This window comes from Rattus norvegicus, chromosome 20 (genome assembly GCF_021556685.1).
Source record: "Rattus norvegicus strain SHRSP/BbbUtx chromosome 20, alternate assembly SHRSP_T2T, whole genome shotgun sequence".
Classification (NCBI taxonomy): Eukaryota; Metazoa; Chordata; class Mammalia; order Rodentia; family Muridae; genus Rattus; species Rattus norvegicus.
The window spans coordinates 6690942-6705712 of NC_141553.1; the positions used below are offsets into that span (position 1 = coordinate 6690942).

General features: G+C 47.9%; 1 protein-coding gene and 1 non-coding gene across 2 annotated transcripts in view; one reads left to right on the forward strand and one right to left on the reverse strand.

The window, feature by feature from the left end:
* Positions 1 to 1992: 1992 nt before the first annotated feature.
* The window catches only part of Bltp3a (bridge-like lipid transfer protein family member 3A), a 44314-nt gene continuing 31535 nt past the window's right edge, over positions 1993 to 14771 (forward strand). The window contains exon 1 of the mRNA NM_001431780.1: positions 1993 to 2296. Coding sequence (NP_001418709.1) covers positions 2253 to 2296 — 44 coding nt within the window. The 5' untranslated portion in view covers positions 1993 to 2252. The remainder of the gene's footprint in view (positions 2297 to 14771) is intronic.
* On the reverse strand, positions 8154 to 8279 carry LOC120099029 (small nucleolar RNA SNORA26). The gene has a single exon (XR_015646055.1). It is a non-coding gene; the product is annotated as a small nucleolar RNA SNORA26 (small nucleolar RNA).

Consider the following 14771-nt stretch of genomic DNA (forward strand, 5'->3'; position numbering starts at 1 on the left):
ATAAAGAACACCACCACCACCACCACCAAAACTGTTGTCAGATAGTTCGCCCTTCCTCTCAATCCTCTCTCTCTCTCTCTCTCTCTCTCTCTCTCTCTCTCTCTCTCTCTCTCATTACATCTCCATCTGGAAACATTGCTAGTTTTGGAATAAAGATTCAGAAAAATTTATGGCAACTTGTGAAAGCTCAATGAATTTTAATTGCAGTGACTAAAACAGTATAGCTAGGTGTGGTGTGGACAGCTGTGTTGTTGGTGCTCAGGAGTCAGAGACAGGAGGATTGCTGCAAGTTTGGTATGATACTGGTCTAGCTACATAGCAATTCTCTGGTCATCTAGAACAATACCTGGACACCTTGTAAACTTAAAAGTAAACTTAAAAGACCTGGGGGCTGGAGAGATGGCTGGGCTGCTAAGTGCTGCTCTAGAGGGCCCAGGTTCTGTGCCCAGCACCCACACCTAGTGGGTCACAACTGCTTGTAACTCCAGTGCCAAAGGATCTGACAGCTGGCCTCTGCCGGCACCTGAGTTCACTTGGCATTCACAAAGATAAATAAAAACAATAGTCTTAGGGGTTGGGGATTTAGCTCAGTGGTAGAGCGCTTGCCTAGCAAGCACAAGGCCCTGGGTTCGGTCCCCAGCTCTGAAAAAAAAAGAAAAAAGAAAAAAAAAGAAACAAACAAAAAACAATAGTCTTAGGGGGGCGGGGATGGCGTCTGAATTGTGCGACTTTCTCATTTGCTTGAGGTACTGGGCTTAATCCCTACCCCTGCCAAACTAACCAAGAAAGCAAAATGACACTCAATAGCGAGCATTGAAGATGCTTGTTTTCATTGCTTTCTTTTCTTTTTTTTTTAAAGATTTATTCATTTATTATATATAAGTACACTGTAGCTGTCTTCAGATACACCAGAAGAGGGAATCGGATCTCTTTACAGATGGTTGTGAGCCACCATGTGGTTGCTGGGAATTGAACTCATGACCTCTGGAAGAGCAGTCGGGTGCTCGTAACCACTGAGCCCTCTCTCCAGCCCCATTGCTTTCTTTTCAAAAGGCAGTTGAGTATGTTGCTGAGTTGTTTTTTTTTTTTTTTTCTCTTCTTTGAGTCATGTGTACTCAAAAGATCAATAGCTAGATTGGAGTTTTTATTTAAATTTCCTAAAGGAGGCTTTAAGCAAAGCATGTTGTTTAGGTTTGCCGTGGTTCGGAGTTTTGACCTCAGCAGTTTGTCAGGGTGGTGCATTGAGAAATGAGATCCTTGCACCGAGCCATCTTCATGCATGGAAACAGGATTCAGCCCTTGTCCCAGTTGCGTAGCGTTGGTCAGATGGTTATCAGAGACTTCCGGATACAGTGAAGAGTGGAAGGAGCCTCCCGGTGTTTGATGGAGTGTCCCCGAGGCTTGCCTAGAATGTTGTTTACCACAGAGACCTTATGGGTTTAACAGAAGATAATAACCGCAGACATTTTTCTTGAAACTGGAAGCATTAAAGATTAGATTTCTTGGCTCAGAATCAGCTGCTAGCATAGTGTCAGCCAGGGTCATTGGAAATGTTTCTTACTGTCCTTGCGCTTCAGGGTTTGAGGCGCCTTCCTCTGGGTCTGTGGATGGAACTCAGCCTCAATGCTGGTGGCAAGCGCCTTACCCCTGAGCCGTGTCCTCAGCTTGACGTGATAAGTGGATACTCGCAAAGGCTGACACATCAATCTTTAAAACTTTTTTTATTTCTTTGGTGACAAGGTCTCTCAATGTATCCTTGGCTGTCCGGGAATTCCCCATCTAGACTGGCCTCGAGCTCCCATATTTGTCTGCCTCTTGCTCCGGGAGAGTTTGGAGTCGAGGTGCGTGCCACCACCATCCAGCTCCTGGACGACTGAACCCCGCCTCCTACCCTCTAAGCCCCGCCCACGCCATAGGCCCCGCCCTCTGCCCTGTGAGCCGCCCCGCCCCTCATCCCGTGCGCCTGTGCCGCGGCGCGCGTCCCCGCCCCTCGCCGTGCGCTCTCGCCACGGGGAGCCGAGAGGGCGGCGTGCGGTCGCGGTTCTTCGCGGGAGGCTGCGGGCTGCGCGGGTGGGTGGGAACGTGGTGGAACTCCGGGCGCTGCGGCAGGGGCGACAGAGCGCCATGGCGGCTGCTGTGGCTACGGCGGTCGGTGCCCGCACCGCGGCGAGGTGAGAGGACGCCTCTTTACCACAACTGAGGAGGCCAGGACAACCCGCCTGCCTGCACTCCACGCGGGCCGCGGCTACAGCATGGCCGGGATCATTAAGAAGCAGATCTTGAAGCATCTGTCCCGGTGAGAGCGCCACCCTCCGTACCCGCTCCCTTCTCGAGCCCTCCGACCTCCCTCGGGCCGCACTAGGGCGAGCGGCTCCGGGCAGTCGCGATTCAACTCTAGCGGGCCGTTGTCAGCGCTGCGTTCTTCCCTCGCCCGGGCCAGCTCCTTCCCCACCCCCGCCGCCGCCTCCTTCCTCAGCGCGGGTCACCCAGCCCTTTCCTGTCCGTATCTCATAGACCCGCACGGAACCCAGCCAGGCCAGCGGTCCAGGCCTCTTCCCGCGTCCCGAGCCGCCCAGCGCCGCTTCCTTTCTGGCTTTGCCACCCGGTGCTGGATTACCCAGGTCCCCTTAGATTGCAGCGCCGACGCTGGCCCTCTCCTTCTGGAAGGCGAGCTCCTCCTCTTCTGTCTGACCCTGTTGCATCACCCTTGAAAAAGATGTAAACCGAGGCTGGTCGTCCTTTCGGACCTCCCTCCTTTCTGGGTACGCTTTCTTCTCGTTACACAGACAGACGGATTGGAGAAAGGTCAGCGGAGGTGGGGATAAAGTTTCAGCAACCTTCCCTTTAAGATGCCTTGGAGGGTTTTTTTTGACAGCCAGTGTCCACTTGTGCTTTGTGGCTTTCTGATAATCCGTTCTGTCGGGCCGGGTATTTGGAGGGTGAGGGATTGACTGGCAAGATAACTTTTCAGCCATACCTGAAGGACTCCGGGTCTCTACGTGATGCAGCAGCTTGTTAGAACTGGTGGCTGCAAAAATTGGGGGTAGCTTTGCCGTTTGTTTTCTCTCCTTTTTCTAGCTTGGGGTTGGTGAGGGTTGTTAATTGACGTGGTCTCAGTAGTTTTAGTGATCCAGAGTTTGGCTGCACAGTGGCTAGTGGTTTGGGGGGGTGGGCGAGTGCGCGTGTGTGCCGTGTGTGTGTGTGTGTGTGTGTGTGTGTGTGTGTGTGTGTGTGTTGCCAGTCAACATGGAACACCAAGGCTTGTGTGAGCCTCTATCTCTGACGTGGGTGGTGTCCTTTTCCTGGCTGATAGTGGCTTATGTGATCAGCTACATTCAGATACCCTGTTTGTTATGTACTGGGCTCCTGGAGTCTAGGCTCTTCATTACTTCTGATCACTTTCTTTTTTTTTTTTTTTTTTTTTTTTTTTCTTTTTTTTCCGGAGCTGCAAGCGCTCTACCACTGAGCTAAATCCCCAACCCCTTCTGATCACTTTCAAACTGGATAATACCAGTATATACTTCAGAGATTATCGTAGGCTGCTCTGGCGCACACATCCTCAGTCCTAGCATTTTGGAGGCTGAGGTCGGAGGGGTGCAGTTTTAAGGCCAGCCTAGAGTAGAGAAAGTAGAAGACTGCATGAGTTTTTGTATGTGAAGATGTGTTGAAGAGCCTCACACACAGGGAGTGCTCAGTCGGACTCAGGGTATTTTTATGTGGGGTTATAACTTGTGTGGGTGGTTATTTGACGTTAATGAGTGTGTGTGTCGTGTGGGTTCAGGGAGGTACAGAAGTACCACACAGTGTGCATGTGGAGGTTGCAGGGTAACTCTGGGGAGTCAGTTGTCTAGTTCCACTTTTTACTGGGGGTTCTGGGAATCAAACACCTTTCCCTGCCCACGCCTCCTGCTGACTTTTCGTAGTCTGTCTCTCTCTTGAGACAGTGCCTCCCTCACTTTGTAGCCCGAGTTAGCGTGGAGTTAATGGGCCTCCTGCCTTCGCCTCTGAAGTGCCAGAGTAATTGGCATTTGCCACCATGCCTGGTTTTAGGTGATTTTTTTTTTTTTATAGCAGTTTTGGTGGGAGTTAGAAATGTACATATCTGAATCTCTCTCAGAGCATCCCGGAATAAGTGAAGAATCCTTGCTGTAGTCCAGCCCCTCCACTCCCCTCTTCTTTTTCTTCGCTTCCTTGAGACAAGATCTCAGTAAGTGTAGTCTTGGTGTCCTGAAACTTGATCTGTAGACCCGGCTGGTCTCAATGTCCTAGAGATTCTCTAGCCTCTGCTTCTCAAAACACTGGGGTTTAAAGGCGTATTTCACCGTGCCTGGCTTCTACCCCTGGCCCTTGACTGAGGAAGCAAGTCTAGCCAGGGCACAAGGGAAAGTGACTTTTCTAGAAGATAACGGAGTGGTCAGAACCAGCTTCCTAGTCCGTGGACTGTGCTTCTCCTGGGAGCATACAATGTTAATGAGACGCCCTGGAGCCAGGCATTCATTCATTTATTTATTTAAGATATGGGGTCATGTAACCGGAGCTGGCAGCAGACTGTCTTTCCGGACACGTTTGGTGATTGCTGGGGGCAGAAAGCCCTTATGCTTTAAGTAAAGTAGGATTAGTGTGTCTGACTCCCCAGTTGTGGGGCTGCGAGGAGGAGGAAGAGGTTGTGTTCTAGCAGCCACCTCAGCTCCCAGCAGAGGTAGGATGCGGATCTGGTTGGAAAGGCCAAATTCCCAGGACCTTTGTTTACCTTAGACTCACTCCTCAGTGCAGCGAGAGGTGGGTGTGTGTCCTTTTTGCTACTACAGGCAAGGGGAGGAGCCGCTGCTCGGTGGCTTGTAGAACCTGACATGGGGAAGAAAGCCGCCGATATGCAGAGTTCCTGTGTTAACTGTAGTGTGACAGCAGCTTTGTGTACCTTCGGGGACAGTGTCCTGCAGCAGAGAGGACAGGCCATGGGCAGCAAATTGCATTCCGGTAATTTTTATTAATTTCAGCTATTTCTTTTGAATGACTGCATTTCCTCTAGCTAGTTATGGTCAAGGTGCCAGAGAGGCTGCTGGAATTTCATCCATGGTTTGGATGACCGTTGTCCAATACGCATAGCCTTAATGCCCCGTTAAACGTTCATTGGAGCGGACCCGTGAGAAGAGCTCTGTTTAGCGACATGAAATAGTTATTTATTTAGAAAATTGTCAGGATGACCGGGGAGTGGTGGCGCGTACCTACAGTCCCCTGCATTTGGGAGACTGAGACAGGAAGGCCTTGAATTTGAGGCCCTCGTGGGTTATTTATTGAGACCTCGTTTCATAAATAAATGCTAAAATAGATTTTTTTCACTGGATCAGGTTTTTCGTGTTATGGTTCAGTTTTCCCTTCTTGAGAACCCACCTGCTTCAGTCTCCGGAGTGCTGGTGTTGTCAGCACCACGCCATCAAGCCTGGTGCTTCTTGCTTTAGACCACCTCAGCTAATGACCTGGGATTGGACAGAGGGTGTAGGCAGGGTGTGCAGTCGCCCAGGGCACTCTTCATGGAAAGGGCGTGGCCTTTGGAGCCAGACCAAACCGAGCTTAGGTCTAGCCTTGCTGTTCTTGGTCAGGGAGGGCTTCCCAACTAAGCTGTTGTTGGCCGTAAGTGACAAGAAGAGTAATGGAAGCTAGCCAGAATGCCTCTGAGGATTCGGACATGGTATTTGTTACAGCGCCTGACATTTAAGGAGGGCTTAATAAAGAGAGGTGTAGCCGGGCAGTGGGAGCACACATGTGTGATACCAGCGCTCAGAAGCAGCAGGCTGTCTTGAGGACAGGCAGGACTACACAGAACAACCCTGTCTCAAAAAGACCAAAGTAATAATAATGGTGATGGTGGTGGTGGTGGTGGTGGTGGTGATGATGGTAGTGGTGGAGGTGGTGATGGTGGTGGTGATGGTGACGGTGGTGGTGGTGGTAGTAATAAAGAGAGTAGTTGTAAAATATGGCCAGCGGGGGTTGGGGATTTAGCTCAGCGGTAGAGTGTTTGCCTAGCGAGCGCAAGGCCCTGGGTTCGGTCCCCGGCTCCAAAAAAAGGAAAAAAAAAAAAAAAAAAAAAAAGAAAAGAAAAGAAAAAAAAAATATGGCCAGCAAAGTTAGGGTCAGGGTCAAAGCCCAGGCAAGCGGCAGAGGGCCAGCTGTGTCTTTCAGAAACTCATTGGAAGTCTCAGTTATTTCCTTGGAGCGACTAGAAAATGTCAATTTTTAAATGGAAGTAGTGAATTCCTGAGGCATAGGCAGTTTCAGAATCCCTTCTGGAGAACAGGAAAGCCTGACTGAGTCGACCAGTGCCTCCTATTACTCCAGAGTGCCAAAGCACTGGAGTCCTAGAGATGGACTGGCTCCCTCGAGCCTGCAGCCAGGACCTCGCAGACTGCAGCTCCCAGTGGCCTCGAGGTGGAAGTCTGGAGGACTCGTCTTGCCTTGTATGTAGGTCCTTTGTGCTAGACTAGTGGTTGACACCATCACCATCACCTCTCCGTTGAGTATTCTGTGCGTTTTCTACTAATGCTCAAAACCTGTTTCTTCTTCTAATGTTGCTTTAGAATAGACAATAAATCATTCATACTTATTTACTCAACAAACATTTAATTGCACTAAGAAGGATCTTGCGGTCTTGTGATCCTGAAGTGATTACTGCAGGCGTTCAGCTTACGTTACAGAGGGAGAATTTCAGCAGAAAGGTTAATAACTTGCCCAGAGTCGCAGCTAGTGAGTGACGGGAGGAGAGTCCAGTGCGGGCTCTATTCTGGAGCTGCCCGCTAACCCCCACCGCCGCTGCGATGCTCCACGTCTGTTCCGTGTGATAGACCGAACCCAGCACCTTGAAGCCCCTGCTGGAAAAGCAGTATTCCCAGCACGTCGAGGCTTCCTACCCCACCACTGCTTCTTTCCGAATTACCTCTCCCTCAAAGTGGAGCCATCTTGTTTTATGTGAGTGGACAGTGTATATGTTTCCAAAAAATCTTTACATTGATATTTTGGTTTTATAGTATAGGGACTAGAACTCAGGACTTTGCGCACCTGGGACAAGTGCCCTGCCCCTGAGCTGAAGCACAGCCCTAGTTTTCATTTCTTGAGACAGAGTCTCTGTAGCCCATGTTGGTTTCAAACTCTCAAGTCTAAGATTTAGAGGTGTGTACTACTGCTTGTGGCTCGCCCACTCCCCCACCCTGGAGTCCTAGAGTTTGAACCCAGTGAGTGCCTCATGCAAGGAAGGTAAACACTGTCAATTGTGCTCCGTCCCCAGCCCATCCTTGTCATTCATACATACATACACACACACACACACACACATGTACATACATACATACATATGTATATGCATACATATATACATACATATGCACACATATTTATAAGCATTTTATTTATTATGTGTGCATGTGTTACAGGTTTACACCACTGTATTTGCTGTTTGCCTTAAGCATTTTGTGTGTGTGCGCGCGTGTACGTGCGCCTGCCTGTGTTTATATATCATTTCTCAGTAGCTGTCCATCAGTTTTCCCCCTGGGACCTGAAACTCACTGATTAGGGTGAGGCTAGCTGGCCAGTGCACTCCTGCGATCCTCCTGTCTCTGCCTCCCTAATGCAGATTAGAAACCTGCTCTACCACAGCTGACTCTCTGTGACGCTGAGGACTGGAGCCGCGCACACTGCCTGGCGGGTGCTGACTGAGCTAAAGAGAGCCCTGGTCTCCGTTCTTCAAACTCGGATGCCCTATCCCCACACACCTGCTGTCATTCCAGAATAACATTCGAATCACAAAGGGACAGTGGAGATGGGGCACTTCCAGGCTTCGCACGGCAAACGTGGATGTGGCAGCTGTGGAAATACCTTCTATCAGACATGAGGAAAGGGGCTCTTTCTAAATAGCTGGGACTTTGCTAAGTATTTGGTCTTCTCTGTAATCTCAGCAACCCATTGACACGCCAGTTTGAATTGCATAACTTCCCTATGGTGGTTTTTTTAAGATTTATTTATTTTATGTATGTGAGTACACTGTCGCTGTCTTCAGACACTCCAAAAGAGGGCATCGGGTCTCATTACAGATGGTTGTGAGCCCCGTGTTGTTTTTTTTTTTTTTTTTGTTTTTGTTTTTGTTTTTCTTTCTTTTCTTTTTCATTTGTGACTCCAGACAGGATCCAAAGAGGAGGTGCAGTTTTCCTCTCTGGGTTTTACGGAGACTTCCTTTACCCTTCTGTGTTAACCTCTTTTTTTTTTTGGTTCTTTTTTTCGGAGCTGGGGACCGAACCCAGGGCCTTGCGCTTCCTAGGTAAGCGCTCTACCACTGAGCTAAATCCCCAGCCCCCTGTGTTAACCTCTTAAAGTACCTTGACAACCTTAAAAGGGCACATGAAAAGGCAAATGAGCCACCATGTGGTTGCTGGGAATTGAACTCAGGACCTCTGGAAGAGCAGTCAGTGCGCTAACCGCTGAGCCACCTCTCCAGCCCCCTTTCCTATGATTTTTAAGACAGTGTCCCTCCGTCTTACATCTGTATGTGTTGTTTCAGTGTGTCTGTGTGCAAGTGCGCCTGCGCCATGCAGAGTCCACTCTCCTGCCACATGACCCTTTGCATTGCACTCAGGCCCTCTGACTTTCTTTCTTCCTTTCTCTCTTTCTTTCTTTCTTTCTTTCTTTCTTTCTTTCTTTTTTTTTTTTTTTCCTTTTCTTTTTTTCGGAACTGGGGACCAAACCCAGGGCCTTGTGCTTGCTAGGCAAGCGCTCTACCACTGAGCTAAATCCCCAACCCCCGCCCTCTGGCTTTCTGTTAGGAGCTGCCAGCTGCTAGGCTACGCTCTGGCTCGAGAGTCTCTGTGTAGCTGATTTAGTCTGGGGTTTGGTGACCAACTCTGCCTGAGTTTCCCCAGTCTTGGATTGGCTGAGCCACTGTGCTTGGCAAAAGATAATACTTCTATTTTGTTTTTCAAGACAGGGTTCCTCTGTAAGCCTGCCTGTCCTGGAACTCATGTAGACCAGGCTGGCCCTGAGCTCAGAGAGACCCGCCTGCCTCTGCCTCTCTGTGCTGTGTTTAAAAGTGTGTGTGCCACCACGTCAGACTCACGCTTCTTCTAACTCCCTTGCATATTGCCAGCCTGTTCATGGCCTCTTTTTCTAGTAATACTTTATTAAAAGCAGAAAGTCTGGGGCAGAAGATGACTCAACAGTTAAGAGCACTGCTGTGCTTGCTGTGGGCCTGAGTTCAGTTCCCAGCACCCACTTGGTGCCCAGAACCATCCATGACTGCAGTTTCAATGCCTTCTCCTAAGGTCTGAGGCACAGGCTCGCAGTTGGTATATAAGCATACATGTTATTGAAACACTCATACACATGGGGTAAAATCAGTCTGAAAAAATTGTAGGGGGCTGGAGAGATGGCTCAGCGGTTAAGAGCACTGACTGCTCTTCCAGAGGTCCTGAGTTCAATTCCCAGCAACCACATGGTGGCTCACAACCATCGATAATGAGATCCAGTGCCCTCTTCTGGTGTCTGAAGACAGTGACAGTGTACTCATATATAATAAAGAAATAATTAAAAAAAAAAATTGTAGGGAAGCCTGGGGGCAGAGCACAGCAGTTTCATCTAGCGTATTTCAGAGCCCTCTGTAGTCTTCAGCAGCGCAACAGGAATGGATCTCAGCAGTGAAACGTGCTTGCCTTGGGAGATCAGTTAAGAGCATGCAGTGTAGCGGGGGTGGGGGGTGGGGGGTGGGGGGGAGGGAGGGAGAAAGGGAGGAAGGGAGAGGGAGAAGGAAAGAAGGGAGAGGGAGAGGGAAAGAGAGGGTTCAAGCACATGCTAGGACTCAGTTTCTGTGAATTGAAGCTGTGTGCTCAGTAAGTTTTTTAGCTTCTTGAAATTTTAGTTTCCTCATCTCTAACTCCACCCATGCTGTTTTGCACTCGGTTCTTCTCCACAGAGGAATGCTGGGCACTGAATCTGGGGTCGTACATTCTAGGTAAATGCTCTCAACTGGGCTACAGGGCCAGCCTACATGTTTCTTCTTGAGACATGGTCTCACTGTGTAGCACTTGAGTGTATGATCCTCCTACCCTAGCCTCCCTTGTGCTGAGATCATACATGTCCACTGCCAAGGTAGAAATCACATTTAAAAATAACTTGACAACCTCACTGTGTCATCTTGGCACAGGGCCTTGTGCTCTTCTCTGGAACATTCCACCTGAGGCAGGTGATCTCTCTGTTCTACAGAGCCATTTCCAGGCTGGGTCCACACAGAGAAACCTTAACTTGAAAAACCAAACCAAACCAAACCAAACCAAAACAAGACCAACACATTTATTATAGGGTGTGTGAGTCCCATATGTGTGTAGAGATCAGAGGACAAGTTTATGGAATCGGTTTTCTCCTTGTATGTACTTTATGTGAATTCTGGGGACAGGTTCAGGTCATCCTCCTAGGTGGCAAGTATTTTTGCCTGCTGTGCCATTTCCCTGCCCACACACACCCACTTTTCATATTCCCATGTGCTGTGCACGTGTGCACACATGCCTTTGAGTATGTGTGGATATGGGCACTTGTGTGCCCAAGAAGAGGCTCAGGGTTGATGCTGGGGATTGTCCTCCATGACTTACTCCTTGAGGCAGACTCTGTCAGTCAAACCCAGAACTCCCCAGCATGGCTAATCTCAGTGGCCATCTTGTTTTGAGCTTGCCCTGTTTCTGCCTTCTGAGGCTGTGGTTTCAGGCCGGCTGTCATGCTGCCTTCCTTCCATCTACACAGATAGATGTTGTAATGGAGCAGGGTTGAATGCTCTTTCACTGAGCTTGAAAAGAGAAAGAAGCCATCTTCTCATGCACGGCACATGCTGTGCGGGAGACTGGGACCTCAGCACAGTGTGTCTTAGTTACTGTTATGTCGTTCTGAAGAGACTAACACCAAGGCAACTCCTATAAAAGAATGCATTTAATGGGGGCTGAGAGGGCTGGCCTACCGTTTTAGAGAATTGGTCCATTATCATCATGGCGGGAAGCAGACAGGCATGGCGCTGTAGCTGCTAGTAACTGAGGGTTTGCATCCTGATGCACAGGTAGCGGGCGGAGACGCGGAGACACTGACCAGAGACATAACTACCAACAGGAACTTACTTCCTAATCCTTTCCAAACAGTTCATTCCCTGGGGAGCAAACATTCAAACATATCTGTCATCATTCAAACCACCAGAGGGTGAGAGAACCAGAATGTGTACACTGATTGATCCCTTAGGGGGCATTTAGTTACCTTCTCTTTACAGAATATGAGTCGTGAGGCATTAGTAAGTTAGACTAAATGGAAATAAATGTGATGTTCCCATGTTTAACTTCCTTTCTAAAGTTTATTTATTTTTAAAGATTTATTTATTTATTTATTTATTTATTTCATGTATGTGAGTACACTGTAGCTGTCTGGAGACACAGCAGAAGAGGGCATCGGATCCCATTACAGATGGCTATGAGCTCAACCCCCCCAGACCTCACACGGTTGTTGTGTTCTTCTTCCTCCAAAGCATGGCAGAAAACTCCTCTTCTTCCTTCCATCTGCAGCCTTTCCCTCCTGAGACCCGGAAGTCCCACCTGTACCTTCCACCCAGCAATCAAGCTCCAGCTTTCTTTACTGACAGATTGAGAAACAACTGGGGAACAAGATCTTAGCATCAGAACTGCCCCCTTGTTTCTTTTTTTTATAAGGTCTGGTCATTTATTGGTTACCCTTTTTTTTTAAAAAAAATTCAGATTTATTTATTTATTTATTTATTTATTTATTCATTCACTTATTATATATAAGTACACTGCCACTGTCTTCAGACACACCAGAAGAGGGCATCAGATCCCATTACAGATGGTTGTGAGCCACCATGTGGTTGCTGGGAATTGAATTCAAGACCTGTAGAGGAGCAGTCAGTACTCTTAACCGCTGAGCCATCTCTCCAGCCCTCTTTATTTTTAAGCCTGTGGTTTCAATCCTCATAATGGTGGGACCCTTTAATACAGTTCCTCATGTTGTGGTGACTCCCCCGCCCCTCCTCGTACAGGTGCACGATTTTGTGCTATTTTAAATAAGGAGTGACCATATATGATTCCTGCTATATTAAACATCCCAAATAGGCAGAACCATAAACTGGTGGTTGACTAGGACTGCTGTGGGACTGTTGGGGGTAACAGCTAGGGCATGGGTTTTCTTAGTGAGGGGTAATGAAGCTGCTCTAAAGTTGGTTTACTTATGGTTGCACGACTGACAGCGTTAAGTCACTGACAAACGGATGTGTATGGCATGTGGTCGTATTTCCATGGAGGTGTTATCAGAGGCAGGCTTTATTAGATGCAAGATGTTCAGCCAAAACGGGATGAGAACAAAGAAAACCATTTCTGGTCTGGGGATAGCTTACTAGGCTTACGTTCACCAAGCCTAGAGTTGGAATTCAAAAGCAGGAGGAACAGTTCAAGGTCATCTCTGGCTACATAAGAAGCTCAAGGCCAGCCTGGACTATGAGAGAGACTGTCTTAAGCTAATAACAAAATCATTCCTGGAGACCTAATGCTCATATTAGTGACAATGAAAGATTAAAAACATAAAAGTAACTGCAAATTAACTGTATAAAAAGCAGTGAGCGATTACTCTAACAGCAACAGAAGATGGTGGATGAAACTTTAATAGCTGAAAGAAACTCTACAAACTTCATACCCAGCTAAAATGTCCTGTAAAGGTACATGGTCATTTGAAAGACTTCCTCCGAAAGTCTTGGACGTTTGAATACTTGGTCCCCAGTTGTCGTTTGGGGAGGACTAGATGTGTGACTTTGCTGGAGGAAGTATGTATCAGGGGTAAGCTTTGATATTTCAAAAGTCTCATGCTATTTTGAGTTATTCCCTGTCTCCTGCTTGTGGTTTGACATGAGGTCTGGGCTCTTTTTGCTCTGTCATTAGACTCTAGCCCTCTGGGGCTGTAAACTCAAAATTAAACCATTATTCTAAAGTTTTCTTGATCTTGGTATTTTATCACAGCAATAGAAAAGTAAGACAAGGGGTTGGGGATTTAGCTCAGTGGTAGAGCGCTTGCCTAGCAAGCGCAAGGCCCTGGGTTCGTTCCCCAGCTCCGGAAAAAAAAAAAAAGTAAGACAAAATAGAAGATGAGATAGAGATATTTCTAGTTATAAAACTGAGGTTTTTTTAGCCCTAGTATGAGGTACACTCCTGAAGGGCAATCTTCAGATGAAAGAAGAGGAATGAAAGTAAATATAAGCTAGTGTATTGGCTGGTTTAAACATAAGCTGTAGTTATCATAGAAAAAGGAGCCCCCCTTGAGGAAATGCCTCCATGAAACCCAGCTGTAAGGCATTTTCTCAACTAGTTATCAAGGTGGGAAGGACCCAGCCCACTGGGGTGGTGCCGTCCCTAGGCTGGTGGTCCTGAGTTCTATAAGAAAGCAGGCTGAGCAAGCCAGGGGAAGCAAGCCAGTAAGCAACATCCCTCTATGGCCTCTGCATCAGCTCCTGCTTGAGTTCCAGTCCTGACTTCCTTTGTGGATGAACAGCCATGTGGAAGTGTAAGCTGAATAAACCCTTTCCTCTCCAACTTGCTTCTTGGTCACGATGTTTGATGTTTGTGCAGAAATAGAAACCCTGACTAAGACAAATTGGTACCAGGAGTGGGGTATTCCTGTGACAACCTGACCATTTTTTTTTTCTTTCTTTTTCTTTTTTCTTTTTTTCGGAGCTGGGGACCGAACCCAGGGCCTTGCGCTCACTAGGCAAGCGCTCTTCCGCTGAGCTAAATCCCCAACCCCAACCTGACCATGTTTTGGGGAGGACTGTGGAAGGAACTTTGGAACTTTGAGCTAGAAGAGCCATTGGGATGTTAAGAGCTCTGTGGGATGTTCTGTAGAGCTTGGAAGATAATATTGAGAACAGTGCAGAAAGATGGAGGCCTGGCTTGTAAAATTTAAGAGGGAAGGTTAAAACTCTTTTTTTTTTTCTTTTTTCTTTTTTTTGGAGCTGGGGACCGAACCCAGGGCCTTGTGCTTGCTAGGCAAGCGCTCTACTACTGAGCTAAATCCCCAACCCCAGGTTAAAACTCTTATCAGGGCTGTTGCTATTTTGATTGCGAAGATTCTGTGGTTTTGGTTAGCTGGGGCTGAAGAATCAGCTGTGATTAACAAGATACCAGAACTACTAAAGCGAAACCTTTGCATTACTGGAACTATTGATGCTGGTCAGCCGGAGCTAAGAAATTAGTGGTGATTAAGAAGAGACCAGCATCATTGAGGTGAAATCTGGGAAGTGTTTTCTGAGATCACAAAGAGGCTGTGTTCCAGAGAAAGCCAAGGTTGTAACTTGTGCTGTGACTGGACTTGGTAGTGTGTAAGAGTCACCCAGGTGGTACTAGTTTTGAAGGCATGAAGGGGTCATGAAGAGCAGCTGAGGCTGGGTCCTGTGAGAGGCCATGGGAGGCCATTGGTGAAGGTGCACTCTCAGGTGCAATTGATGGCCCAGGACTGAAGGGGTCATGCAAAGGAGTTGAAACTTGGCACCATGAAAAGAGCCTGTGAGAGGCTATTGGTGAAGCCTAGCTGCAATGGAAGACAGCAGTGTTTTGGAGATGCCAGTACAATGGGTTGACCACCAAGAACAGCAGCAGCAGTGAGGCACAGGCATCTGGAACCTCAAAGACAAGGTGTGTGCTACAAAGGGCAGAAGTGACCCAAGCCCTTGGAGGAGCCTAGAAGATCCTGGGTGGATCCCAGACATT